The following is a 24,914-nucleotide window of genomic DNA, read 5'->3' as shown; positions in this document are numbered from 1 at the left end:
TGCCTGCCCCCGAGCAGCTCTGTCTGTGTTACAGCAGTGCATTTGTGTGGTCTGGTTGGGACTCTAATTACCTCATGCCTGAGAAGAGGGCAGGGTTCAAAGATGGATGCTGTCCCAACAGAAATTCCCCAACTGAGCTGGTTCCATCACAGGACCTGCAAGCTCTCTGCAGACCACACACCCATTGTTCACCAAGATATGGCACTGCAGATCACATTTAAACAACATCAGAACTATTTGCTTTCTCGCCCGTTGCTCCACAAGATGGGTAGGTTCTCAAGCAAAAGGTCTGAACAGCACACAGGAGTCTCAAAGCAAGAATATAATCACCCTTTTTTTTTTCCCCCCAGTGCAGAGGGGTGCAGCAATAAAGCTACCCAGCCTGCAGCTGAGTCACTGCAAGGCCCATATTGAATCCTTTAACGAGGCCTGTCATCTATTGCGGCACCTGTTCCCTACAGGGAGCTGCAGGCAGCATGGAGCCTATCCCCTATAGCATGGCTCTTGTCCTACAGCAGGGCCTATCCCCTATAGTACGGCTCTTGTCCTACAGCAGGGCCTGTCCCCTATAGTACGCCTCTTGTCCTACAGCAGGGCCTGTCCCCTATAGTACGTCTCTCGTCCTATACCACAGCTCTTGTCCTACAGCAGGGCCTGTCCCCTATAGCACGGCTCTTGTCCTATAGCACAGCTCTTGTCCTACAGCAGGGCCTGTCCCCTATAGCACAGCTAGCTCTTAGCCCATAGCAGGGCCTGTCCCCTATAGCAGGACTCTTGCCCTACAGCTGTGACTGTCTCTCACTGGGGCTACATGCAGCACAGGACCTGCCCCCCAGCAGACGCTGCAGGAAGCGTGGTCCCACCCCCCGCAGCACGGGCTGTCCCCTGTCCCCTGTCCCCGTCCTTTATAAAGGGCCGCAGGCAGCACACAGCCCGTCCCCCATAACGGGGCCGCACACCGCATCGAGCGCTCCGGTCAACAAGGAGTTAAGCGGAAGTCCCGCCCATAGCCGCCGAGCGCGGCGCTGCCGTAAAGCGTTGTCGTAAAGCCTGCCGCCCGCCGTTCGCCTCCAGCCTCCTATTCTCGACCGCGCTTTACGCGAACGCCGTTGCGCCACCATCCTCCCATCGGCTGCGCTTGCGCCGCGCACCGCTCCGGAGTTGGTATTCAGGAAGGGCTTTTGCGCCGGCGGCGTGGTGGGGGGCGCATGGGCGAGCGCGGAGCTTACGCCGGTGGCGTAACGGTGTCGTTGGCTGGAGTGGTGAGGGGAGGCGAGAGGCGGCGTGAGGAGAGCCGGGCCGGGGGCGCCGCCATGGGCAGGCCGCGGGGCAGCGGCTGCGGGGCCCGGCGCTGAGGGACCGCCGAGGTAACGGCCACCGGGACCGCCCTGCCGCCGCGGTTCGCCCCGACCGGGACCGGGCGGCGTTGGGGCGGGGGAGGCCGGGCCGGGCGGTGCCGGCGGCGGGGAGCGGGAGTGGGGCGGTGCGGGGGCCGAGGGGGGTGATGGGGGTGCGGGGCCTTCGGGGGGCCTGGGAGCCCGAGCCGAGGCGCCGAACGGGGCTCTGAGGGGCTGTGAGGGCCGGGCTGCGCTCCCCCCGCCCGCTGTGGCGGGGCCTGCAGGACGTGGGCCCTTTGTATGGGGCTTCGCTTTCCCCTCAGGGCTCTGGAAGCGTTGGTTTGGGGCTGGGGCTGTGCTGGGCACGGTGTTTAAAAAAAAAAAAAAAAAAAAAAAAGCTTTTTTTTTTTTTTCTTCAGCCGAGCTGCTGAGGATGGATGTGACGAGCGGGGAGGGGGGGGGAAATAAAGCGGCCTCCCCTTCCTCCTGCCCCGCCAGCACGGAGAGAACTGCGTTCCTATGGGGAGAGCTCTGCGGATGGGGAGAGATCTGCGGGCAGCAGCCCCCCCCTCAACCCCCACACTGTGCTGCTGTCTGCGGGTGCAGAGAGAACAGCAGAGCTCTCAGCCCGAGGGGGGAACGCTGGGCTTCTGTGGGGGAGCTGGGCGTGGAGGAACGGCGTGTGGTCCGGGCAGCTACCAGCCATGTTGTGTGTGTGTGTGTGTGTGTTTGTGTGGTTCTGAAGTGAAACGGTGAAGTTGGTGAAACCAACCTGAGCTGGAGGTCAGCCATAGCCCGCTCCTGTCCTGTGTGAAACGGCTGCTGGTGTGGGAACCAGACACACTGCTGCGTTGGGAAGTTGCCTCGTTAACTGCTTTACCTTCTGCACAACAAGTGGTTGGATATCTGGAAATAAATCCTGAGGAGTGCGTGAGTTCATGGGGCAGCTGGGCTGTCCTGTTGGTGTGCAGCCCTCTGCCTCCACCCCGAGCTGCCACCGCCGAGCTCGGAGCGCTGGCCCTTATATAACAGATGGGAGCGAGCGTTTGGTGTTTGCCAGTGAAAGAGAATCGCTGTGAATTAGGGCAGGAGGCCTCCGTGGGGATGGCGGGGAGAGGCCTTTGCTGTGTTGGGGTGGGTTTGGCAGCTGGGGCTTGCCAGAGATTTGTTGAGTTTTGCTGTAATTTGGTGCGCTGTGGGTAGGAGCGTTGGTCAGGGCTGGTTTTAGTGCTGCTGTGGGGCCTCTGGGAAGGTTGGAGGGTCACAGTGGTAATCAAACCCAAGCGTGCTGCTGGGTTGGTGGCAGCTTCTTGCTGGTGTGCACCTGGAGGAGCCCCGAGTTCCCCAGGGGTTGTTGGGATCATCCTGCTGTTGCAGGGTGCTGCCCTCCCGTAGCCTTGGGATTGCAGCTCCTGGTCGCCAGCCTACAAACCTGTAAGGCCTTATAAATGGGCATAAATGGGTTCTGTAGTGCTCTGCAAATACAGCTGCTGCTCTGCTCTATGCCTGCACCAAACCAACCGGGGTGCAGTTGGCGTTGGTTTGCAGGGGAGGATGTTTGTCTGTCCGGCAGCATCTCGAGAAGCACTGAATGGAGCTCTGTGTCGCTGCAGCGTGGCTCGTGTTTGGTTTTCTTGTTGCTGCACTCTTCAGAAGAGCGAGTGGAGAGGAGGAAGTTGGCAGTTGCAGTTCAGCAGGTTTCCGAATTCTGCTCTGAGTGCTTCCCTGCGCCGGTGCAGCGCCAGGCTTTGCGTCTCCTCTTGCTTTGTATTCTGCTTCTGAGCTCCTGTGCAGCCCGAGTGTTGTCAAAACTGCTAATCTGAGAGTGACTCAGCGGATCAATGGGAACTGCACGAGGCTGGTGCTGGTGGACAATCAGTATTTCCCCCCACCCCCTCTGGGCTGGAGGAGATGATGTCTGAGAGCAGCATGCCAGTAAACACGTTTCCTGGGCTCGGGCTGTCTGTACCCTCCCCTTCCCCTGGTGCTTTCCTGAGCTGCTGTGGTGAGAAGTGCTGTGCTGGGAGCAGCAGTGCTGTTCTGTGGCTGCTCCATCTCGTGTGTGTGCAGCCTGTGCTCTGGCAGCAGCAGAACTGCTGACAGCCCCTGCCTTTGTGTGGCCAGGAGGCTGAGTACCTGCATGGCTGGGTTTTGGACACCAAAGCCTCAGGATGATGGCACCTTGTGCTGCCAAACCCTCAGCCCATTGCCCTGCTGAGGGGGGGTGAGGCAGGAGGTTGAGCTTGCTACAGGCATCCTTTGTGTACGTGGAACAGCACCTTGTGTGCTTATAAATAGTGGGATTTCTAATTTATCTGTTTATTTTTTTAATTAGAATGGATCCTTGTGCTTCCTGCTGGCAGTCAGTGCCTCCTGGAAGGCTGTGGCAATGCAGCAGGCAGAGGGCTAAGCGGTGAGGGAAGCAGAGAGGTGATTTCTGGAGCAGCTGCACGCTGAGCACTGGGGCTTTTGTGGGCTCCCATCACCATGCTGGCTGCTCTCCATCTCCTGGGGATCCCCTGAAATCCCTGCTCCAGCTTTGGCGCTTCCTGTTGCACAGAAACTGGGTTAAAACAAAGTATTGCAGCACGCACCTCTGGCAGAGGCACTCGAAATCTCTTTGCTGTGCTGCTGGGTGCCCCTTTGGGGTACATAACCTGGCTCAGCCCTCCCAGTCTTGTGGTTGGCCTGATGTGTTCGGAACCATCAGTTTTCTCCCTGAACCTCTCACGGGTTCCGACAGCATCGTTCTGCTGTGGGGGGAAAGGGATGAAGCAGCAAATGGGAAACCACAGGGCTGGCTGCATCCGTGCACTGTGGTGTGACACTGCAGCTCAGGGAGCTCGGTGAGGGTCAGTGCTCTCATGCCCTGTGATTTAGGGGATGCTTCTCCATGCGGATAAGCATCAGCCTGCAGGCAGAGCTTCACATGGGTGGGTCGAGAGGTGCGTGACCCGCAGCCATAAGGGTTTGTTCCCAGGGAAAGCACTGACCAGAGTGTCCCGTGGCCCTTTGTTGTTTAATGTGATGTAATATTTTTTAATGAAGGAGGCCTGGCTTTTGCTTTCCAAATGGCAAACGAGATGCTTGGCAGGTGATGCGCAGGCTTTGCCTTCCTAAGAGGGTTGTTCTTAACTTAATTAACAGGGGCTAATGTTGGTCTTGAACTTGAATTCCGTGAAGCTTTCCTTGGCAGGAGCATGGTTCTGTGCTGCTCTACTCTTGCAGACCTCATCAGTGCCTGACGTCCTCCACTAGGAAATCACTGCTTTCTGCTGTTGGGTCTGTGCTGATGTATAAATGACAACATGAGACCCTTTTTCTTCTCCGATTTTGAGACGGGCTGTTGGTTCTCTCCCTGTTTGAATTCCCAGCTCAAAGTGGGAAAGGAATGGGGCTTTCCAGCCCATTCTGTGCTCTCCTGGAACACCCCCACTCCCAGCTGTGTTGGTTCCCCTTATCCCAAAAGTTTTGCTCACAGCCTCCATCTGTGTTCCCCAGCACAGACACCACAAAGGATGCTGTTTGAAGCAGTGCTGAAGGCTGAGCTGCAGCCTGGGGGGCACCTGCTGTTCCCCTCGGGTCTGCTCTAACATCTCTGAGTATCCAAGTGCAGGTCTTGAAATAACCAGAGGATGCAGTGCGGCGGGATGACAGCAGACACCTGGAGCAGGGGACAGATCCCAGATGCTGACAGCTCCTGGGACAGAGTGCAGCTCCGGGTGCTTTGCTCCTATTTCTGCTCAGAGCCAGAAATCAAAGTCCAGAGCAATGCTTCTCCAGCCTGAAATCGTTTAAAGGCACTTGCTGGTGTTTTAGGGCCAATATTTAACTTGTTCCTGCAATGAGGAATGCCTGCTGGACTCCAAATATTTGCCTTAAGGAAGAAGTTTGAGAGAAGAACATCCATGAAGGGGGGGCGTGGGGGGATTGCAGGAAATGCTTTGGTCTCTGTGCATACAGGTCTATGAGGGCCCCACGTTGCCCCGTGGGCCCGAGCAGCAGCACAGGGAGGAAACGTCTGTGCAGCTGGGTGTGCCTGTCCCACTGCCAGGGGTTAAGGCTCAGGTTTGGGGCCGCTTCCAACGGGGGGAGCCGGGCTGGAGCGTGTGTCAACTTCCTGATGAAAAAATCCTGTTGGAAAAGAAACGCTGTGCTGCTTTTGCTTTTGCTTCAGCCTTTGGTGGCTGTGAAATGCTGCGCAGCAGTCCTGTGAATGGCAGTTTTCCTGCTTACGGCTTCTCCTCGCTCACCTCGGTGCGATCCTTCTCGATTTGTGCCATGAATGGCACTGCCTGGCCCACGGTGAGCCCCCGCCCGCAGTGCTGGCAGCCCGGAGGTGGGTTGGTGAGGACGTGCTGCTGGGGGGAACCCGCTGCTCTTTGCCGAGCTCTGACTCTGCAGCCAGGCTGAGTTCCCAGTTCCAGCTCTGGCACTGAAATCTGCTCTGCCTCTGTTGCACATCGAAGCCTCTGCTGCGTGCGCTCTGCGCTCTTGTTGGATTCCTGATTATTTAACTGAGGTGTGCTTAGATAAAAAATAGCTTGTATGCTCCTGAGCCTGGCTGGCGTGGCTGTGAGTGTGATGGGGAAGTGAGGGCTTTTGTCAGAGCCCCGTCCGGCACAGGGGAGCCAGGCTCAGGGGGCTGTTAAGGAAGATGGACGTTGGCTCATTCCCTTTTGCAGACACCTGGCGCTGTCTGTGGAGGTACCTGAGCTGAGTATGTGCAGTCTGAGCACAGCCTGCAGCCGTCCATAGCCATGAAGGGCCCGGGGGGGGGTTCATGCCACCTCTGAGGCTACAGCAGCACTGTGCCATTGCTGTAACAAAGGCAGTGGTGGGGTTAGGCCCATGGATGGGGCGTGCAATGAATGAGGAAGCCAGAGCAGAGGTGTGCTGCCTGCAGGGACTAGGAGAAGCGGCAGGAACTAGAAACAAAAGGTTTGGGCTTCAGATAGAAGTGTGTGCTAAGGAAGGGTGAGCGTGTGTTGGCTGGGCTTTCTGGGACAGCTCACAGAAGTGAGAGCCCAGAAATGAGGGAGAAGGGACAGTTTGTACATGCAAGTAATGTTCCAGATATTAATAGCAGCAGCATGGAGCGGGTCCTCACGGGGGTGTCTCCTGCACGTTCCTCTGACACTACACATCATCCCTTTGTGTGGAACCAGGTCTTGAGCAGGTAGGGGAAGGGGAGAAAGCAGCAAGGTTGCACCATAGCTCCCTGTCTGAGAGGTGGCTGGCTTCTGGATGAACTCCTTGAGAAGTCTCCGTGCGTTCGCATCCCTCTCCTGACCTGTAGCAACTCTGGGGCTGCCTCTCCATCTGCAGCCCTCGCGGTGCTCCTGCTTTGGTGCTGTCCTGATCTCATGGGGAGATCTGAGGTGTGTCTGTTTTGTATTGCTTTGCTTCCCCACCTATGAAGACAGCAGGTCAGCCTGTGTACCACCAAGAGAGGATGCAAGGAAGGACTGAGCTGCTCAGCCTTGTAATAGAGGGGGTGGGAGGAGAAAAGCCTCACGGATCGCTCGGTGCTTCTCCGAAGGCGCTGCTGACGCTGGCGTGTAAGCAGATGGATGTTGCCGTGCCACAGCACGTCCCTCTGCCCCACTTACTCTGCAGGGAGGATTAATTGCACGGTGCCTCCTTGCCGCTCCTTCCACCCGGTGGGGGGGCCCTGGGTCCTGCTGGTGGCCCTGGAAGCTGTCCCTGTGTAAGGCAGGGCGGCGCTGAGCTCGTGCAGCTTGCTTCTAAAAGGGAAACAGTGCTGGCATCCCACTGCAGGGAATCTGATGGCTCAGGGGAGAGATTTCCCTGTGAACCCCTCTGGAAGCTTGCCCTTCCACCCTTCTCCTTCCCCTCCCAATTCTTAAGATTTGGCAGCAATTTGGGAAATGTGTGAGGCTTCGGGCAGCCTGAGGGAGAGAGCATGGGGGGAAGCAGTGCTTGTTGGAATGTGGGACAGCTCGGCTGGGCAGTGCTGCAGCTCCACAGCCCAGAAATGGAAGCAGCCTCATCACCAGTGGGAGCAGCACCCCCTGATCCCCACCTCCAGGACTCTGTTGGGACACAGCAGAGCTGCTTCAGTCACTGGTGGTGTCCCCTGCTTTTGTGTAACCATAGGGGAGTTGAAATGAGCTGTATTTTGGTGATGGAAGTGATTGCTTGTTCCCTTTCTCCCCACTTCGCATCACAGAAGGCCACCCCAGATCTGCCGGTGCAGCTGCTTCCTAACCTGGTTCTGTCAAAAGGATATGGGTTAAGGGAAAAAAAAAAAAAAAGCTCCTACTATTAAAAGTGTTTATGCCAGCCCAGATCCTGCTGACAGCAGAGGGTTTGGTGGTGATACGCATGACGTGAGGCCAGGCAGATCTGTGTGCAGTGACAGTCCCCAGATGGGCTGGGGGAAGCCTGCTGCCACGCATCTCACGGTGGCAGTGCACAAACCAGCAGGCATTGCACAGAGCCTGGGCCTGTGCTTGGGATTTGTGGGGCTGGAGCACTTTGGCTGTGCTTCCTTGTGGTAGAATATGAACTTCTGGTTTCCCCTCCCGGCTGCAGGGCTCAGAGTGCCCCAATCCTCACGTGTGAGTGAGCAGTTCCCTGGAGGCTCCATGCCTGCTGCCCTCTGGTGCAGAGCCCTTCCCCAGCCTCAGCTCCGTGCTGTTCCCAGAGGGATCAGTGCCTTTGGCCTCAGTGCTGAGCCCCCCTGTGCTCTGAGCTGTTTGTAGGATGGGAGCACAGCCTGCCCTCCATCTCCACGTCCCAGGGCTGTTCTCCCACTTGTGAAGCAGCGTTCTGTATGATGGTGAGCAGTTGTGCCTCAGTTCCCTCTTCTGTAGCAGCACTTCCTTACTGAAGTACCTCGAGCTGCAGAGAGTGTAAGAACCAAAGGGCATTTGCCCTTTGCATCAGCCGTCTGGAAAACCCCTGGAGCTTGCAATTGGGAGCAGCAGGAAGACACACCAATGAATGCTGCTGCTTGGGCTCCTGCCCAGCGTGCTGGGAGGTGTGTCCTGGCTGCTGGGAGGGAGGAAATCTCCTCCAGGTGGACAGGAGGTTCTGAGCCTGTCCCCTAGCTTGGGCCTGGGGGAGGGAAGGAAGGGAAGGAGCCACATGCATCCAGGAGGTTCCCTTTGTTATAGGATAAGGGTTGGGAAATGTTTCTGTCCCTTTGCAGACCAGATGTGGAGCCCCTTGTCCTCACTGCAGCTGATCCCTCTGTGCTGGAAGGAGGCACGTATGGGACTTGAGGCCGCGGGGGTCTCTGAGGTGTTTGGGGTTGGGGTTGCTGCTATCACATCCTTGTTTGTTTTCCATCTTCAGCCTCCAGCAGTTGCATAAACAGGAGCAAATTGAAGGGTTACATCAGTGCTGTTGCAGCAGCGTGGGGAGAAGTGATGGTGTGAAGTTAGGAGAGCCAGCCTTGCAGAGCAGCAGGATGTGCTCCCATCTCCCTGCTTTGGTGTTCTTACAGACTGCACAGGTTGGGGCTCGGAGGTCTTCAGGAGCCTCATGCATCTGAATGAAACCCTCACGCTAACTTTGAATTGCACGTGGGCACTTAGAACTGAGTGTTTGGAGGAAGAAGGTTGAAAAACCCAACATTTCTGAACAGCAAGCCATGCAAAGCAGCCCCAGTGCCAGGCTGGGAAGCAAGCCCGCAGCTGTGGGGTGGGAAACGGGCGCTCACTTGCCAAAACATCTGCTCTCCTGCTCCAGTGAGGTGCACTAATGGCACCAGCAGCAGAGCAAAGCCCTCGGGTGCCCCAAAGCCTGTTGCTGGGCAGGTCTGCAGCCTCTGCTGGGCGTCAGTCTGGGCTGGTGCTGCTGTGGAGCAGAAGTGCAGCGCTTCTGTGGTTGCAGAGGAGGAGGGGAGAAAGCCTTCCTCTCTTCTGGCTGCCTGGGAAACCGATGGCAGCTCTTGGTTTGCATCCGTTCCTGTGCATGATGTGCGCTAAGATCCCTCGTGGAGAGAACGGCGAGCAAATGCTTTATGCTGCTTTTAGAAGTGTTGGCTTTTGAGGACATGGGAGTATTCAGGGACAGGCTGGGGAAGCAGCGTGCTGGCAGAGATGGTCTTAACCTTATTGCAGGCTGCAGTGACACAGGGGAGGCGTTCCGGCCTCTAAGCGAGCTGTGAGATGGAAGTGGCTGTTCCACTCTGCTGGTGAGGATCACCCACTGGTGTGGAAACCTCCATGTCAGTGCTGCAGGCTGTGAGCCCGGGGCTGGGCAGGAAGGTGAAGTGGGAGGAGCTGGCCTGGCTCAGAAGCCCAACGTAAGGGTGGAATGCTTTGCTGCCCTGCTCCCAGAGCACAGCACGGGTACTGGCACTGACAGCGTGATGGTCAGTGGTGGTGGTGGTGGAGAATCGTGAGCCCAGGCAGCAGGAAGCGTGGCTGAGCTCTTGCTGTGGCTTCTCCCCGCAGCTGAAGCAGAAATGGCAATAAAAGATCTGTGTCTGGTGGCAGAGGTTGAAATACAGAACAGGTTTGTCCTCCCTGCGCGTGTCTGAGGTGCTGTGCGTGGCAGCTGGTGAGGCAGCAGCTCCTTGGGCTTCTCCACTGCCCAAAGTACCAACGGAACTTGTTGATTTGGGATGCAGGCAGTCTCAGGAGCTTGTTCAGCACAGTTACTGGGCTTGAAAGCAAACCTTGGGCATCACAGGGGGCGAAGCGCAGCACTGGGAGAGCTCAGATCGGATCTGGCTGGGATGTGTGCTCTGAATCCTGCTGGGCTCGGCCTTGCAGCTCAGAGTGCTCTCACGGGACTGGTGTGCAGGTTTGTGCTGGCCAGCTGCTGCGTGTTCCTGGAAGGCAGCTGGTTCCTTTGCAGCTCTGCCTCCCAGCAGCAGCGTGGACTTAATTAGGATCCGGTGTCCAAGCAGAGCTCGTTGTGCTGCGGCTGCTTTGTTAGGTTTCAATAGAAAACCTGCTGGCGGGGCTGCAGAAGGCGGTGTGTGCGGGGGGCTCGAGGCTGAGACCACTTGTTCAAGTCGTGCTGGGGCTATGAAGGGCCCGACTGAACGCTGCTCCTGTGCAGGGCCTCATCAGCACGATGTCTGGGCTGCATGCAGTGTCTCTAGGGAAGAGCAGAGGTGCTGGGAGCCAGGCTGTGGCTGATGCTGTCCTTCTCTGGTCTCCCACTCAGAGGCTCTGCTTTGTCTGTCAGGAACTTCCTTTCTCCTACTACTACTGTGTCTGCATGAGTAAAACCGAAACCACTTCAGCGTCCCAATTGGCCTCTTTGTGTTGAACTGCTGAGATGTGATGGATTCTGCAGAGTTACGGCCCTGCGTTACTTCATGCAGGGGCAGAGCCTGCATCTTTCCCATTGCTCACAGGGGTTACTGCTCCTGTTACCTCCAGCATCCTGCTTACAGTGACAGCAAAGAGACTGGCCAACCCGTGCACAGGAGCACCAGGTGCAAACAGCAGGGCATCAGGCTGGAGCAGGAGCTGGGTCTTCTGTTCATCATTCAGTTTCCCAGCCTGGAGTAGAGCCTCTGCTGGCCCAGCAGCTGCTGATGGTCTTGGAGAGCAGCAGTGAGCAGGTGGGAGGTGCTGGTGGCCTACTGCAGCAGGGCTGGGAGGGAAAGGGGTGCTGGTGCCCAGCTCCTCCCTGCCCCACAGCCTGCTGCATCCAACCCCACGCTGGTTTGGTGCCCAGCTCCTTCCTGCCCCAGGATCCGCTGCTCCCGACCCCACACTGGTTTGACATTGCTGCTGTTCCCATGCACAGTGGATCCATCCCAGTGGCTGTGTGCAGAGAGGCTCAGGAGCCAGAGCTGCTGGGCCTGAGTTGGGCACAATCACTTCTCACAGTGGGGTGAACACAGGCACAGAGTGCTTCTTACAGGCAGCATGCAGCCAACCGCAGGACTGTTTCCATTCGGTTCTCTCTGATAGAGCGTCAGTGTTTTCTTTCTGGTAGGTGTAATGGGTCTGTAGTTGGAAGTTTGAGCTTGTGGCTGCTGAGCCCAAGCCTTGAGTGCTCTCTGGGGCGCTCAGTTCTCAGATGGGATGTGCTGTGTTTGATCCTTTTCAGTCTCCTTTTTAGACCTGGTCTTATTTTAGCATCTGTATATTTACTGTTATTACTGTATTTCCTAGGGCTGTATTTTTAGCCTTTTCCTTGGTTCCCGTGCTGCTGCTGAAATCCCAGCCGTGGCATTTCCTGCTCCGTGGTAAAATCCTGCTAATATTTTCCATCCAGGTGTGATGGCACTGGATGGGGATGCGAGGAAAAGCAGAGCTCTGCGTTTGGCTGCAGATGCATTGCTCGGCAGAGATGCTGAGTGGGGCCAGCTCGTCCCTCCCCACCATCACTGGGATCTCAGGAGCAGCTGAGATTGTGCTTTTCCAGCAGCCTGATGGTTTTGAATGTGTCAGCTTGTAACCTCTAAAGATCTGAATGAAATCATGCGTGACTCATTATTGGTTTTGCATGGTGAAAGCTCGGTGGAGCTGAGCATTTGTCAGGCCACCGAGCTGTGAAGCAGAGCTCTGTCAATAGCAAATGTTCTCTGTTGAGTGGTGTATGGTGATCCATGAAAGAGCTGCAGGAATGGTTGGGAGCTGGGAGAAAATGACTTGGAGAGATGGGAAGTTGGAGGCGAGGAGTGGCCGGAGTGCAGCGTGTGATGTCTGCTGGGCAGGGAGCACTCCTGACGTGGGGAAAAGTGTAATGGATGGGAAAGCTGGAAGGGGAAGGCAGGCACTGCAGGGCAGGAAGAAAAACCCATCATTTTCAGGAAGAAAAACCCATCATTTTCACAGCACCCTTCAGACTGGGGGGAGGGATGGGGAGTAAAGACAACAAATGCTTGCTTCACTTGTGGAATCGTGGCGTGGTTTGGGTTGGAGGGGGACCCTAAAGGTCACCCAGTGCCCCCCGAGGGCAGGCTGCCCCTCCAGGCATGGGGCTCCTATGGGACTGCCCTGCCACCCTCTGGGAGAGCCCTCCATCCTCTCATCTAATCCAAATCTCCCTTTCTTTAGTTCAAAACCATTCCTCCTTTTTATTTATTTCCTTTTCTAATCCCAGCGTTTTCATTTTCGTGGCTCAGAGCCGCAAAGGGACGCAGGGCAGCAGGGAGCCAGGAAGGGAGGGGAGGTTTGGAACAAGGATGCTCAGATCATGTTGGATTAAAAGCTTTGCTTTCCCAGTTTAGGGTTTTGTTGGGGTTTTTTTTGTTGCGTTTTTCCCCCTGAGGACTGGTCTGCTGGACCAGGCAGACACAGGGCTGTCAGCCCTGCGGGATGTGCCCACATCACCGCTGTGAGCCCTGGAGCTGAGCTGTGTGCTGCCCTAAACAGCCCCACACTGCAGAGAGGTGTTGAATGGGGGCTTCGTGTTGTGCCCACACCAACGTGAGTGTGCAAAGGAGGAAGCAGTGAGCAGAGCTGGGGGAGCTCAGCCATAGTGAGGAGGGCTGGGCACCGTCTCTGCTTCACTTCACAGGGCTGGGAGGAGATGTTCTGTGGCAGCAGAAACCCCGGAGTGCTGCGCCTTGCTGGGAAGGCAGCTGCTTCCAGGACTTCCTTTTCTGAAGGGATTCACCCCAAAAAGCCCTCGGTTCTGCTGCTCCCAGCCCTGTGCACAGACCACGAAGCTGTTGGGCCTTCATTGTACTGTTCTCTCACCCAGAACTGCCTTCTCCACTGGATGGCTGTGCTTCTTACCCTTCTCACCACTGCTCTGCTCTTACCCTGAGGGCTCAGGAGGAAGCTGGGCTGGAAGGAGCTGCTGCCTGTTGTTTGGCTGGGACATCCGCTGGTGCTGCACCATCCCAATCACTCCTCAGTGCACGGAGGAAGGCAGAGCCAGGACGTGTTTTCTCCACGCTGTGAGCTTTCCCCTTCTTACAGGGGGGCAGTGGGTGCAGCAGATGGCAGCCCACGCTGATCTGAGCCTTGAGCTCAGGTGCCGCTCCTGCTGTCCTGCAGGAGGTGCTGCCTTTGGGCTCAGACAAATTGGGATGGGACATCCAGTTCCCAGAAGATGAGGAACAGTTGGATTATTTGTACATCTTGGAAGCCCCACTGGATCTCCCTCCTTCGGTAGCTGCACGGACAGGGCTTTTCTCAGAGCTCTCAGCTGCCTGAGGAGCCCAAGGGAGGAGCTCCATCCCTGATCCATACCCAAAGAGTGCTGCAGGCAGCTGGTGGGCAGTTCTCTGGGGCAGGATCAGTGCAGTGCTGAGGGCTTTTCTTCCTTATGCTCTCAGAAGCTTCTCTTTCTCTTTTTGCATTTCCTTTCTGCAGGGTTGGGATCCATCCTGCATGCAGGTGGGGACCAAACGCTGTGTGCCAGGAGCAGCAATAGCAGGGTGCAGCCTGTCCCAGACAGTGACCTCGGGCTCCTTCCTCTCCATTCCCCTCTTTTGTTCTTCTCTTGTGACCTCTTTGGGCTGGGAATGGCATCTGTGCCTGGAGGGCCCAGAACAACGTGCCCCAGATGGCACCGTATGAACCACGAGGTTTCAGTGCATGGGAAAGAACTTGATAAACACACCTTCCCAGCCTTTCAGTCCTGCAGCCGTGGTCAGGAGCCTCTGAGCGTGGGTATTTCAGCCCAGGCTGCAAACTCCAGGGCAGATAAGGAAACCCAGCAGAGAACAGCAGCTCTGCGTGGCCCCGTTGGGGCTCTCATTGTTTTTGTAGTTCCGTTCCATCGTGCTGCTGCTCGCTTGCATTTTGGTCTGCAGTGCATTTTGGTTTTTGTTTCCTGGAGTCGGAGCTCTTCACATTGCTACAGGGGAGCTCTGGTTTGGTTTAAGACCACATCAAGGAGCAAAGAGTGAGCAGAATGTGACGTGCTGGCTGCGTGTGCTCAGGTTGGGGGGGGGAGCAAAGCACGGGGAGGCCCTGCTCTGAGCATCACCCACAGCCCTTCCTGCCCCACACCCCGATGCCTCGCTGTGCTTCTCCCCGTAGGTTTGATGCCATGGCAGCGTGGTGCAGTGAGGAAGGGGAAGAGCTGAAGCTTTGGGGTGTTCTTGCAGGATGCTCCAGAGATGGCAGCTCAGAGCCTGCAGGAATGGAGCCCGTAACCCCCGCTGCTCAGCCTCACCCTGCTGCAGGCACTGTGCTCCAAAATGAGCTGTGCTGTTGGATGGGGAGCAGGGCAGCTCCCGGGCTGCCTGAAAGTGCTCTCAGACCCTCCCTCATCCCCCCTCCCCCTGTGCATCCTTTAGCACAAGAAGCCTTTTTTATTATTATTAATAGCTATTGCAAGCCAGTAAAAAGTTTTATGGGCTTTGGCTGAGCGTCAGGGCTTGCAGTGTGCTCATTTCCTGCAGTCTGAGTGCTGGAGGGGGCTGGGTTTGCTTGGTTAACCCGCAGTAGCAGAGCTGAGGACTGACAGTAGTGCAACAGGAGCTGGAGGGGAGCAGAGGGGACTGCAGCCACTGCTCTGGGGACAAAAACCCATCTGTGGTGGCTGTGTGAGCCTGGCTGTCTGTCTGTCCCTCTCTCTGCCCCCATACCGATGTCTGTATCAGCTCACGGTGAGCAGAGGGGCACTTTGTGCCTTGGGCTGCTGGCCTTTCCACCCAGACCTCTCTCCCAGGTGCTGCCATCTGTGCCACAGCACGATGGGGCCTCACATCCACTTGCATGGCACAAAGCAAAGGTGCACAGCCATCAGCTGCTCTGCACCCGGTCCTGACCCGCAGGGATCCTCCCAGCCCGCCTCCTCCAGGGCCAGCATCCTCATTTTGTTTTGTAGGAAGCTGCCCTATGCCCACTGTGCTTTGCCCCATAGCAGCACTACGATGGGTGCCCTGCTCTGTGGGGCTCAGCACTGTGCCCCATAGCAGCGCTTTGCTGGGTGCCCCGCTCCATAGAGCTCAGCTCTGTGCCCCATAGCTGCCCTATGCTGGGTGCTCTGCTCTGTGGGGCTCAGCTCTGTGCCCCATAGCAGCGCTTTGCTGGGTGCCCTGCTCCATAGAGCTCAGCTCTGTGCCCCATAGCTGCCCTATGCTGGGTGCTCTGCTCTGTGGGGCTCAGCTCTGTGCCCCATAGCAGCGCTTTGCTGGGTGCCCTGCTCCATAGAGCTCAGCTCTGTGCCCCATAGCTGCCCTATGCTGGGTGCTCTACTCCATGGGGCTCAGCTCTGTGCCCCATAGCTGCCCTATGCCGGGAGCTCTGCTCCGTGGGGCTCAGCTCTGTGCCCCATAGCTGCCCTATGCCGGGAGCTCTGCTCTGTGGGGCTCAGCTCTGTGCCCCATAGCAGCACTTTGCCGGGAGCTCTGCTCCATGGAGCTCAGCTCTGTGCCCCATAGCTGCCCTATGCTGGGTGCTCTGCTCTGTGGGGCTCAGCTCTGTGCCCCATAGCTGCCCTATGCCGGGTGCTCTGCTCCGTGGGGCTCAGCTCTGTGCCCCATAGCAGCACTTTGCCGGGTGATCTGCTCCGTGGGGCTCAGCTCTGTGCCCCATAGCAGCGCTTTGCTGGGTGCCCTGCTCCATAGAGCTCAGCTCTGTGCCCCATAGCTGCCCTATGCCGGGAGCTCTGCTCCGTGGGGCTCAGCTCTGTGCCCCATAGCTGCCCTATGCTGGGTGCTCTGCTCCATAGAGCTCAGCTCTGTGCCCCATAGCTGCCCTATGCTGGGTGCTCTGCTCCGTGGGGCTCAGCTCTGTGCCCCATAGCTGCCCTATGCTGGATGCTCTGCTCCATGGGGCTCAGCTCTGTGCCCCATAGCAGCACTTTGCTGGGTGCTCTGCTCCGTGGGGCTCAGCTCTGTGCCCCATAGCTGCCCTACGCTGTGTGCTTTGCTCCGTGGGCCTCAGCCCCTTCTGCCATCCACCCTCCATGTGCACACTGTCCTCCCCACTGCCTTGTGGCTCTCACTGCACAACTTCCCTCCCACTTAGGACTTCTCTTAGGGCAGCGGTTTCAGCTCTGCTCTCCCCGCAGCAGCACCACCCCTTACCCCTTTGCCACCCCTGGGGCGGGGCGGTGGGCGCACAGCTCCGTGTTACGCTGACTCTCTCCCATCCCTCCGCAGCTCGCCGGGCGCTGGGAGGACCCTCTCTGCAGGATGTTCTCTCCACCAAAGATCTCCTCGTGACCGGTGACGATGACCATCCCGGCAGCACCTCGGGAAGCACCGACGTTGCAGTAGCCCGGCTCGTCCCCCCGCCGCACACCGGGATGCTGCACTGACCGAGGGCAGCCCCGCTTCTTTTCTCCTCTCCCCCTCAACTTTCAGCAGCTCTGGGATTTGTATGGCAGCAGCGTAACCGTGGAGAGGCCGGGGTATCACAAACTTATGGATTTTGATAAGAGAGGAGGGAAAGGGGAGCTGGAGGAAGGTAAAAGGATGTCCAAGACGGGTGGAGGAAGGAGCAGCCATGGAAGTCGGAGCGCCGGAACCAACTCGGGAGTCTTAATGGTGGGTCCCAACTTCCGCGTCGGAAAGAAGATCGGATGCGGCAATTTCGGGGAGCTCCGCCTAGGTGAGAAGGGCCTTCTGCTCCTCTGTCCTCGCTGTGCCTCGTGCTGCTGTGCCCTCCTGCGGCGCAGCACTGTCTGGGCAGCCCCTGACCCCACTGGGTTCTGTTCCTCAGCGCTTCCTCTCCCAAATGCTGTGGGGTGAAGGTTCTGCTGCAGCGCTTCGTCCGTCTCTCCCCATTCCCATCCCTTTGGGTTCATTGTGGGAAGCACCGTTCTCTCCCAAGGATCCTAGGCTCCATCAGAAGAGGGGTGGCCGGCAGGGATTGTCCCTCTTTACTCTGCCCTCGTGAGGCACCATCTGCAGCACTGCGTCCAGGTCTGGGGCCCCCAGCATGAGAAAGGCACGGAGCTGTTGGAGAGGTTGGAGAGGGTCCAGAGGAGCCACAGAGATGAGCAGAGGGCTGGAGCAGCTCCCCTAGGAAGACAGGCTGAGGGAGCTGGGCTTGTTCAGCCTGGAGAAAAGAAGGCTGCGGGGTGACCTCAGTGCAGCCTTCAGTACCTAAAGGGAGCCTGCAAACAGGAGGGGAGTCAGCTCTTGGAAAGGGGAGATAACAGCAGGACAAGGGGAAATGGTTGGAAGTTGAGGGAGGGGAGATGGAGGTTGGATGTCAGGGGGAAATTCTTTACAGAGAGAGCGGTGAGGTGCTGGAACAGCTGCCCAGAGAGGTTGTGGATCCCCGTCCATCCCTGGAGGTGTTCAAGGCCAGGTTGGATGGGGCCCTGGGCAGCCTGGGCTGGTATTAAAGGTGGAGGTTGGTGGCCCTGCATGTGATGGGGGGGTTGGAGCTTCGTGATCCTTGAGGTCCCTTCCAACCTGGGCCATTCTGTGTTTCTGTGACCCCACGTGCCCTGGGAGGTTCTCAGTGGGATTTCACCTCCCCACTGGGCATCAGGGGCAGCGGAGGCCTGCAGTCCCAGCAGGGCTGTGCCAGCACACAGCTGATGCCTGCAGGAGCTCAGTCTGTGTCAGGTGAAGCAGGCTGAGAGCTTTGGGGCAGGGCTGGTGCTGTAGGAGGAATGAAGAGAGGCCGGGTCGTGGTGCAGGAGCAGCGCAGGCTGCACGCTCCCAGGTGTCCCCTGGGCACAAAGCGTGCAGTGCTGGGGGCAGGTCTTGTCCCCAAGCCACTGCTGCTTCCTGCTGCACCCTGTGCCAGCCAGGTTGCCCCAAAGCTGCACCTCAGAGGCAGCAAACGTGTGCAAATTTATATTTTCTTGTGATGTTTTGGTGATTGCTTACCTTTCCCCACCCTGGTGCTTCTGTTTCCAGCAGCAGAACGGAAGCGCGGTGACTTTCTTCTTTCCAACTTAACTTCCATCTTCCAACTTTTCTTCCTAAAGTTAAAAACAGCTCTTTGGAGGGGGCAGGAAGACAGGAGTGGGTCCTCACAGCCCACGGCTGCAGTGTGACAAACCCTGAGCTCATGGTTTTCTTTTCTCTTGGATGGTATTAAAAGCAGTGGTCTGCTCTGGGGGAGCAGCACGGCGATGGTGAGCACTCAGAGCTCGCAGTGCCTGAGCTGCCCTCACTGTGCAGCCGTGACGTGTGGGAGCAGCTGCCCGATCCACTGCTTGGTCTGGAGGCAGCGCTGTGCTGATGGGGCAAAGGGCCCTTTGCAAAGGCAAATATTTGCTCTCTGCCACCCGTTTTGCTGCTTGGATTTCAGTTTTCTGCTTCGCAACCACCTTTGTTTCCATGCAGCCCTGCAGCGGTGAGGGCCCACCTGGGGGCGATGCCTTTTAGGTGTTAAAACGGCCGGAATTTGGACAAATTCAGGGCTGTGCAGGAGCCAACCTCGCTGTGGGGGCAGGCCTGGCTGAGCAGCCCCAGCCCTCCTTCCATTCTCCTTCCCTTTTCCCCTCCTGGAGCTTTTTGTTCACTCCCTCTGCCTTTGCACCCCGTGTTTAGCAGGCTGGGGGCCAGCAGCTCGCAGTGATGCTGCTGGTCTCCCTGCCCCCACGTTACAGGAGGGGGTGAACCATGGGGGTGTCAGAGGAGTGCAGCCCATTGCTGGGGCTGGCACTCAGATTCACAGCATCCATCTGGCCGGGCTGCCGCCCCCCCTGCATTCCTTCTCCCCTTCTTATCCCCCACCCTGTGGTGAGTAACCAGGAGCCCTGGCTGTAACCAAACCATGGCAGGCTCTGACTTTCCCATGCTGTCCCCACAGAGGCTCTGTGTGCTGGGGAGCTCCCTGCACGGGATGGGGCAGCAGCTCCAGCCCTCTCCGCTCCCTTCATATCCCCCATTCATTCATCCCTTCCCCATAACCCTGCTCAGCAGCTGGCTCTGCTGTCACCCAGCAAGGATTTACTGCTGCTTCAGGTGGCTTCAGATGAAATCTCACGGCAGGAGGAGCAGATTGCTTGGTGGAAACCCCAAACAGATGCAGCTCCATCGGGCAGCGTGCGGCGCCTGTGTGCTCACCGTGCTGCAGGAGGGGCCCTCTGTGTGGGGGCAGAGCTGGGTCAGCACAAGGGGGGTTCCGGGGGGCTGCTGTAGGGCTGTGCTGAGCTGTGTGGGCACTGCAGCTCGGCCCTTAGGAGCTATGGGTGGGAAGGTCCTCCTGTGGGTGTGGGGATGGGGAGCCCCGCTCACTGGCAATGCCTTTTGTTGGTGTTTCCTTGCAGGGAAGAACCTCTACACCAACGAATACGTAGCGATCAAATTGGTGAGTCCTCCTGCAGTGCGGGGCGGGGGGGTGACCTCAGGGCCTCCCCCCAGCAGCACTGAGCTCTGCTTCTCTCCTCGCAGGAGCCCATCAAGTCTCGGGCCCCACAGCTGCACCTGGAATACCGCTTCTACAAGCAGCTCGGCAATGCAGGTACAGCCGGAGAGCCCCAGCCGTGTGATGCAGCACTGCCAGGAGCTGCAGGGGCTGCTCCCCCCCACCAATGCACACATTGACCCCCCCCCCTTTTCCTCTCTCGCAGAAGGAATTCCTCAGGTTTACTACTTCGGCCCCTGCGGGAAGTACAACGCCATGGTGCTGGAGCTGCTGGGCCCCAGCCTGGAGGATCTCTTTGATCTGTGCGACCGCACCTTCACCCTCAAAACCGTCCTGATGATCGCCATCCAGCTGGTGAGGGGAGGGCAGGAGGGGGGGCGAGGGGGGCACGGCGGGGCTAGGGGGGCCAGGCAGCCCAGCCCACTGACCCCCATCCCTTCAGATCACACGGATGGAGTACGTCCACACCAAAAGCCTCATCTACAGAGACGTCAAACCGGAGAACTTCCTGGTGGGGCGGCCGGGCAGCAAACGGCAGCACACCATCCACATCATTGATTTCGGCCTGGCCAAAGAGTACATCGACCCCGAGACCAAAAAACACATCCCCTACAGAGAGCACAAGAGCCTGACGGGGACGGCGCGTTACATGAGCATCAACACCCACCTTGGGAAGGGTACGGGGGGGGCTGTGGGGCTGCCCATCCACCTGTATGGGCTGGGGGGGGCGAAGAGGGGTTTTGGGGGGGGAAGTGCTCACCACCACTTCTGTCTCCGCTCAGAACAAAGCCGCAGGGACGACCTGGAAGCGTTAGGCCATATGTTTATGTACTTCCTCCGTGGGAGCCTTCCCTGGCAGGGCCTGAAGGTAAAGGGCCGGGGGCTGCTCGGAACCCTGCCTGTGCCGTGCCACCCCTGTGGTGTCCCCCCGTGCTGTGGGGACATCCCAGCTGCCCCCCGATGCTCCCCCTGCCTCCCCCTGACCCCGCTCGCCCCTGCCAGGCGGACACACTAAAGGAGAGGTATCAGAAGATCGGTGACACCAAGCGAGCCACGCCGGTGGAGGTGCTGTGTGAGAACTTCCCAGGTGAGGGCACCCGGTGTGGCCCCAGCTCGGCTCCCCACCTCCCCCCCCACCCAAACTGAGCCCCCCTGTCCCCGCAGAGGAGATGGCCACATACCTGCGCTACGTGCGGCGCTTGGACTTCTTTGAGAAGCCGGACTACGATTACCTGCGAAAGCTCTTCACGGATCTGTTTGAGAGGAATGGTTTTGTGTTCGACTACGAATACGACTGGGCTGGGAAACCACTGGTGAGTGGGGAGGGGGCGGCCGGGGGAGGGCAGGGAGCAGCTCCGAGCCAGGCTGTTGTGTTAGAGCTGTTACACGGCAGTCTGAGGCTCCCCCTTGTGCCAGGGGATCGGCACCCTGACATGGGCTGGGGGCTGGGCTGGGGCTGCTTTGTTCCTTTGGCCACAAGTGGTGGCACGGCTGACAGAATCACACGAAATCACGGGGTTGGAAGGAACCTCAAGGATCACAAAGCTCCAACCCCCCTGCCACAGGCAGGGCCACCAACCTTCACATTTAACACCAGCCCAGGCTGCCCAGAGCCTCATCCAACCTGGCCTTGAACACCTCCAGGGATGGACGGGGCATCCACAGCCTCTCTGGGCAGCTGTTCCAGCACCTCACCACTCTCACAGCAAAGAACTTCCCCCTGACGTTGTGCTTCTTGTACCCCCAGCCCACCCCCATCGGCACGATGCACAGCGAGGTGCAGGTGCAGCCCCCGAGCAGAGACAAAGCACAGCCACACACCAAACACCAGGTGAGCAGCAGCACGGCCTTCCCCAGCACCTCCTGCTCCCCACAGCCCTGGGGCTGGGGCTGCGTCCTGGTGGCTGACTGGTCGCTGTGGGTGGGAGGGAGCAGCTGGGACCTGGGACTGCCTGCGGGCTGCAGTGCTGATGGATGGCAGCGCGGTGCGGTGCTGGGGATGACGACCGGTGTGATTTGCTGATGTGGTTGTGGTCACTTGTCAGCGGGGCAGAGCTGGCACCAGGAGGGGCTGCTCCAGCGTGTGGCCCCATGCCGGGTGTGCGGGGCAGTGCTGGGGGACCGCAGAGCTGTGCGGGAGACGAGCGACCCTCAGCCCCGTCCCGGTGGCCGTGCAGCCCCTCGTGCCTTCGGCTGGGGCTCGGGGGAGCAGGGCTGTGTGGGTGCCTGAGCACTGCTGCCCTGTGGGGAGTGCTGTCCCTCCAAGGCTGAGGAATGAGGGCTGAGGAGCGCAGCGTTCCGTCCACCTCCCTTCTTGAGGCCGCAGCACTTCTACCCGGGGACGCCAGGCCCCCGCTGTGCGCTGCAGGTGGGATGGGGCAGAGGCACCGCGTGGCTCCAGCCCTCCCCAGGTTCCCCCACAAAGATCCCACAGCCCGGAGCCCCGCGCTCCTGGAGGGCTCAGAGCTGCGCCAGCGCCTCCCCCCCGAGCTGCTCCGGCCACGGCTTTTGCTTTTGCATGTCTTACTTTCTCTACTCCTTCCTGCCGCTCTTCTCGCCCCCTGCCCCGTTGTCCCCCACCTCTCCCTTCTCCCCCCCCCATTCTTTTCCTCTTTTCTGTTCTTTTGTTTCTTTTCATCCTCTACCTCCCGCCTGCCGCGAGCAGCCGCCCGATGGGACGGAGCAGTGGGATGCTCACGCTGGCGGGCAGCCGGCCGAGGAGCCCGGGGGAGCTCGCCTGGCAGCCGGCAGGCTCGGGGGGTCCGTCCAGGTACACAACCACGTGCTGAGGGCAGGGGGGGCGCGGGGCAGAGCCTGGCTGTGCTGTCAGGACGCGGCTCCGACTGCGGACCGTTCCTCCATCGCTGGGATGGGGCGACAGCTTGGAGCCCTGCTTCCGTCCACCCTTCCCCGGGCGGCCCTCGGCTCGGGGGGGCACCGTGTTGGGGACCCCCGGGTCCCCCCTGGTTGCGCTGCGCCGTTCCCTCTGTCTGCGCTTCGTCCCGTCGCTGCTGCTCGGCCCCGCTGCTCTGTGGGTTGGCAGTGGGTCGGCTCGCCCTCCTGCTGCCCTTCATCCCCCGCTGGGTCGCTCCCCGCTCTTCCTCCGGGCGGGGGGTGACAGCTTGGTGGCCCCACGGCACCGGGGCGGCCCGGCTTCACAGCGGGGCCTGTGGCACCGGGCTGCCTTTGCCGTGCTGAGGGGACCTCCGGTGCTGCAGGAGCCTTTGAGGGCTGAGCACCTCAGCACGGCCGTGTTGGGGCTCAGGGACGGTGCTGAGAGCTGTTTGGGGATGGGGTGGGGTTTGTGGGGTGGCTGGGCAGGGCGCACAGCAACACTGCAGCAATCTGCCGTCCCAGCGAGGGGAGCCGGGACCCCCGTGACGCGGGGCCGCCACCTGCAGCTGCTGTGGGGCGAGGGATGAGGCCCTGTGGGACGACCCCCCCACCCCCACCCCACAGGACGGCCCCACGCTGACGTGTGCTTCCCTGCAGGTGATGAGCTCCACCAACGGGGAGCTGAACACGGACGACCCGACGGCGGGGCACTCGAACGCGCCCATCACAGCCCCCACCGAAGTGGAGGTGACCGACGATACAAAGTAAGGACACCCCCAGCCCCACACTGCACCCCACTCACCTGCCCCACAACCATCATAAGGGACAGTGTGAGCAGTGCCACGGTGCTCGGTGTCACTGTGATCAGTGTCAGTGATGCCCCCTGCAGTGCTGTGGGGCAGATCTGTGTGGGGCTCTCAGGGATCGCTGTGTGCCCCGAACCCCACGGGGCCACTGTTCCCCTCACACTCAGGCACTGATGCTCCCTCCCTCCCCCTGTCCTTCTGTTCTTCCATCCTTCTGTCCCTCCATCCCTCTGTCAATCTGTCCCTCCATTCTTCTGTTCCTCTGTTCCTCCATCCCTCTCTCCCTCCATCCTTCTGTTCCTCCATCCCTCCACCCTTCCTCTGCCCTTCCATCGTTTTGTTCCTCCGTCCTCCTGTTCTTCTGCCCCTCCATCCTCCTGTTCCTCTGTCCCTCCATCCCTCTGTCCCTCCATCCCTCCATCCTTCTATCCCTCCATCCCTCCTCTGTCCCTCCATCGTTCTGTTCCTCCATCCCTCTCTGCCTCCGTCCTCCTGTCCCTCCATTCTTTCCCATGTCCCTGTCCCTCCATCCGCCCATCCTTCCGTCCCTCCATCCCCATCCATCTGTCCGCAGGTGCTGCTGTTTCTTCAAGAGGAGGAAGAGGAAAAGCACCAAACGCCATAAGTGAGCGCGGGCGGAGCAGCGGTGCGGGGCTCCCCTCCCTCCGGCCGTGCCGGACGGTGCCCGCAATGCCGTGGGGTGGGAGGACCCCGGCGCCCACACGCAGCAGAGCGGGGCCTCCCCCCTGCCCGGCCCGGCCGCTCTCGTGTCCCCGCATCCGCCAAAAAAGAAAAAAAAAAAAGGTATAAAAAAAAAGAAAGCCCGAAGGGAGCGCAGCGCGGGGCCGCCCGTTGTGCCCGGCGGGACAGGAGCCGATCCTCGCCGCGCTGCGCTGCGGAGCGAACCCTGGGGTCTTTTTTTTTTTTTTTTTTTTTTTTTTTTTTCTGTTGCTTCTTTGTCTCTTAAGTTAATTTAAAGTGAGTCTCAGTGCAGCGCGCCGAGTTGTCGGTCCGTCCTTCACCGCCATCCGCCGCGTCCCGCGATGCGCTGCGCCCCACGGCTGCGGGTCCCGGTGAGCAGCGGGGCGGGCTGAGCTCCGCAGCGCCGCGGGGCGGTCGGACCCACGTAAACGGTTAAACGGCCCCTGGGGGCACGGCGGGTCCCGCGGTGGCGTTGGGGTGGCACCGGTGGCCCCGCGGCCCCGCGCGCAGCGCGGTGACCCCCGTGGGGGGGGGCAGAGCCCCGAGCGGTGCGCACGGACCCCCAGCCCCAAACCCCACCGAGCGACGCGCTGCTGTGTGCATCGATCACCGCACGGGGGGGGGAGGGGGGGCACGCTTAGCTTTACCCGCACCCCGCTGCTCTGCCCCAAAGGGGTCGGACGGCGCTGGGGCTCTGGGGAGGGGGGGAGCGGGGGAACATCTGTGGCTGCTTCGGAGCATTGTTCAAACCATCCCGATGGGGGGGGGGGCGGTGGGGACGCCCCGATGGGGACGGCGGACCCCCCCCCCATCCCCATCCCCGCCCCCCCCGCAGTGCTCACTGCTTCCAAGCGAGATGTACAGAACCGGCGTTGCCATCTCTGATGCTTCTCTGGGGGCGCGGGGCTCCTTTCCCTCTCGGGTTTGGTTTGGTTTTTTTTTTTTGTTTGTTTGTTTTTGTTTTGTTTTTTTTTAATAAAAAAAATATAGAAGAAAAAAATAATTAAAAAAAAATCTTTAAAACCTTCTGCTGTGTGTCTGCGTGGTCA

The 24,914-nt window shown here is 59.2% G+C and overlaps 1 protein-coding gene across 3 annotated transcripts; it reads left to right on the top strand.

Moving 5' to 3' along the window:
• The first annotated feature begins 1,199 nt into the window (after positions 1-1,199).
• On the top strand, positions 1,200-24,893 carry CSNK1G2 (casein kinase 1 gamma 2). 3 transcript variants are annotated; one of them, XM_085211989.1, is made up of 13 exons: positions 1,200-1,367; positions 16,348-16,798; positions 19,425-19,465; positions 19,549-19,618; positions 19,728-19,876; positions 19,965-20,199; positions 20,305-20,390; positions 20,525-20,609; positions 20,687-20,835; positions 21,270-21,353; positions 22,188-22,292; positions 23,015-23,121; positions 23,738-24,893. In XM_085211989.1, the coding sequence occupies exons 2-13, from the start codon at positions 16,612-16,614 to the stop codon at positions 23,790-23,792; spliced, it is 1,353 nt and encodes a 450-aa protein (XP_085068115.1). In that variant the 5' UTR covers positions 1,200-1,367; positions 16,348-16,611; the 3' UTR covers positions 23,793-24,893. The 3 variants fall into 3 exon arrangements, with proteins under 3 accessions (XP_085068115.1, XP_085068118.1, XP_085068116.1); XM_085211990.1 differs by lacking the exon at positions 1,200-1,367 and adding an exon at positions 8,127-13,185; XM_085211992.1 differs by lacking the exon at positions 22,188-22,292 and having other exon boundaries at positions 1,205-1,367.
• Positions 24,894-24,914: the final 21 nt, after the last annotated feature.

This window comes from Meleagris gallopavo, chromosome 30, assembly GCF_905368555.1.
Source record: "Meleagris gallopavo chromosome 30, MGAL_WU_HG_1.1, whole genome shotgun sequence".
Classification (NCBI taxonomy): Eukaryota; Metazoa; Chordata; class Aves; order Galliformes; family Phasianidae; genus Meleagris; species Meleagris gallopavo.
The sequence above is the reverse complement of the archived record's forward strand: the minus strand, read 5'-3'. Positions and strand labels throughout refer to the sequence as shown.

Bases quoted from the DNA above. Each gene is read 5' to 3' on its own strand.
- CSNK1G2 (XM_085211989.1), top strand. From the start codon at position 16,612: ATGGATTTTGATAAGAGAGGAGGGAAAGGGGAGCTGGAGGAAGGTAAA. The intron at 20,200-20,304 runs GTACGGGGGGGG...GTCTCCGCTCAG, and splicing joins CAACACCCACCTTGGGAAGG to AACAAAGCCGCAGGGACGAC. The intron at 23,122-23,737 runs GTAAGGACACCC...ATCTGTCCGCAG, and splicing joins GAGGTGACCGACGATACAAA to GTGCTGCTGTTTCTTCAAGA.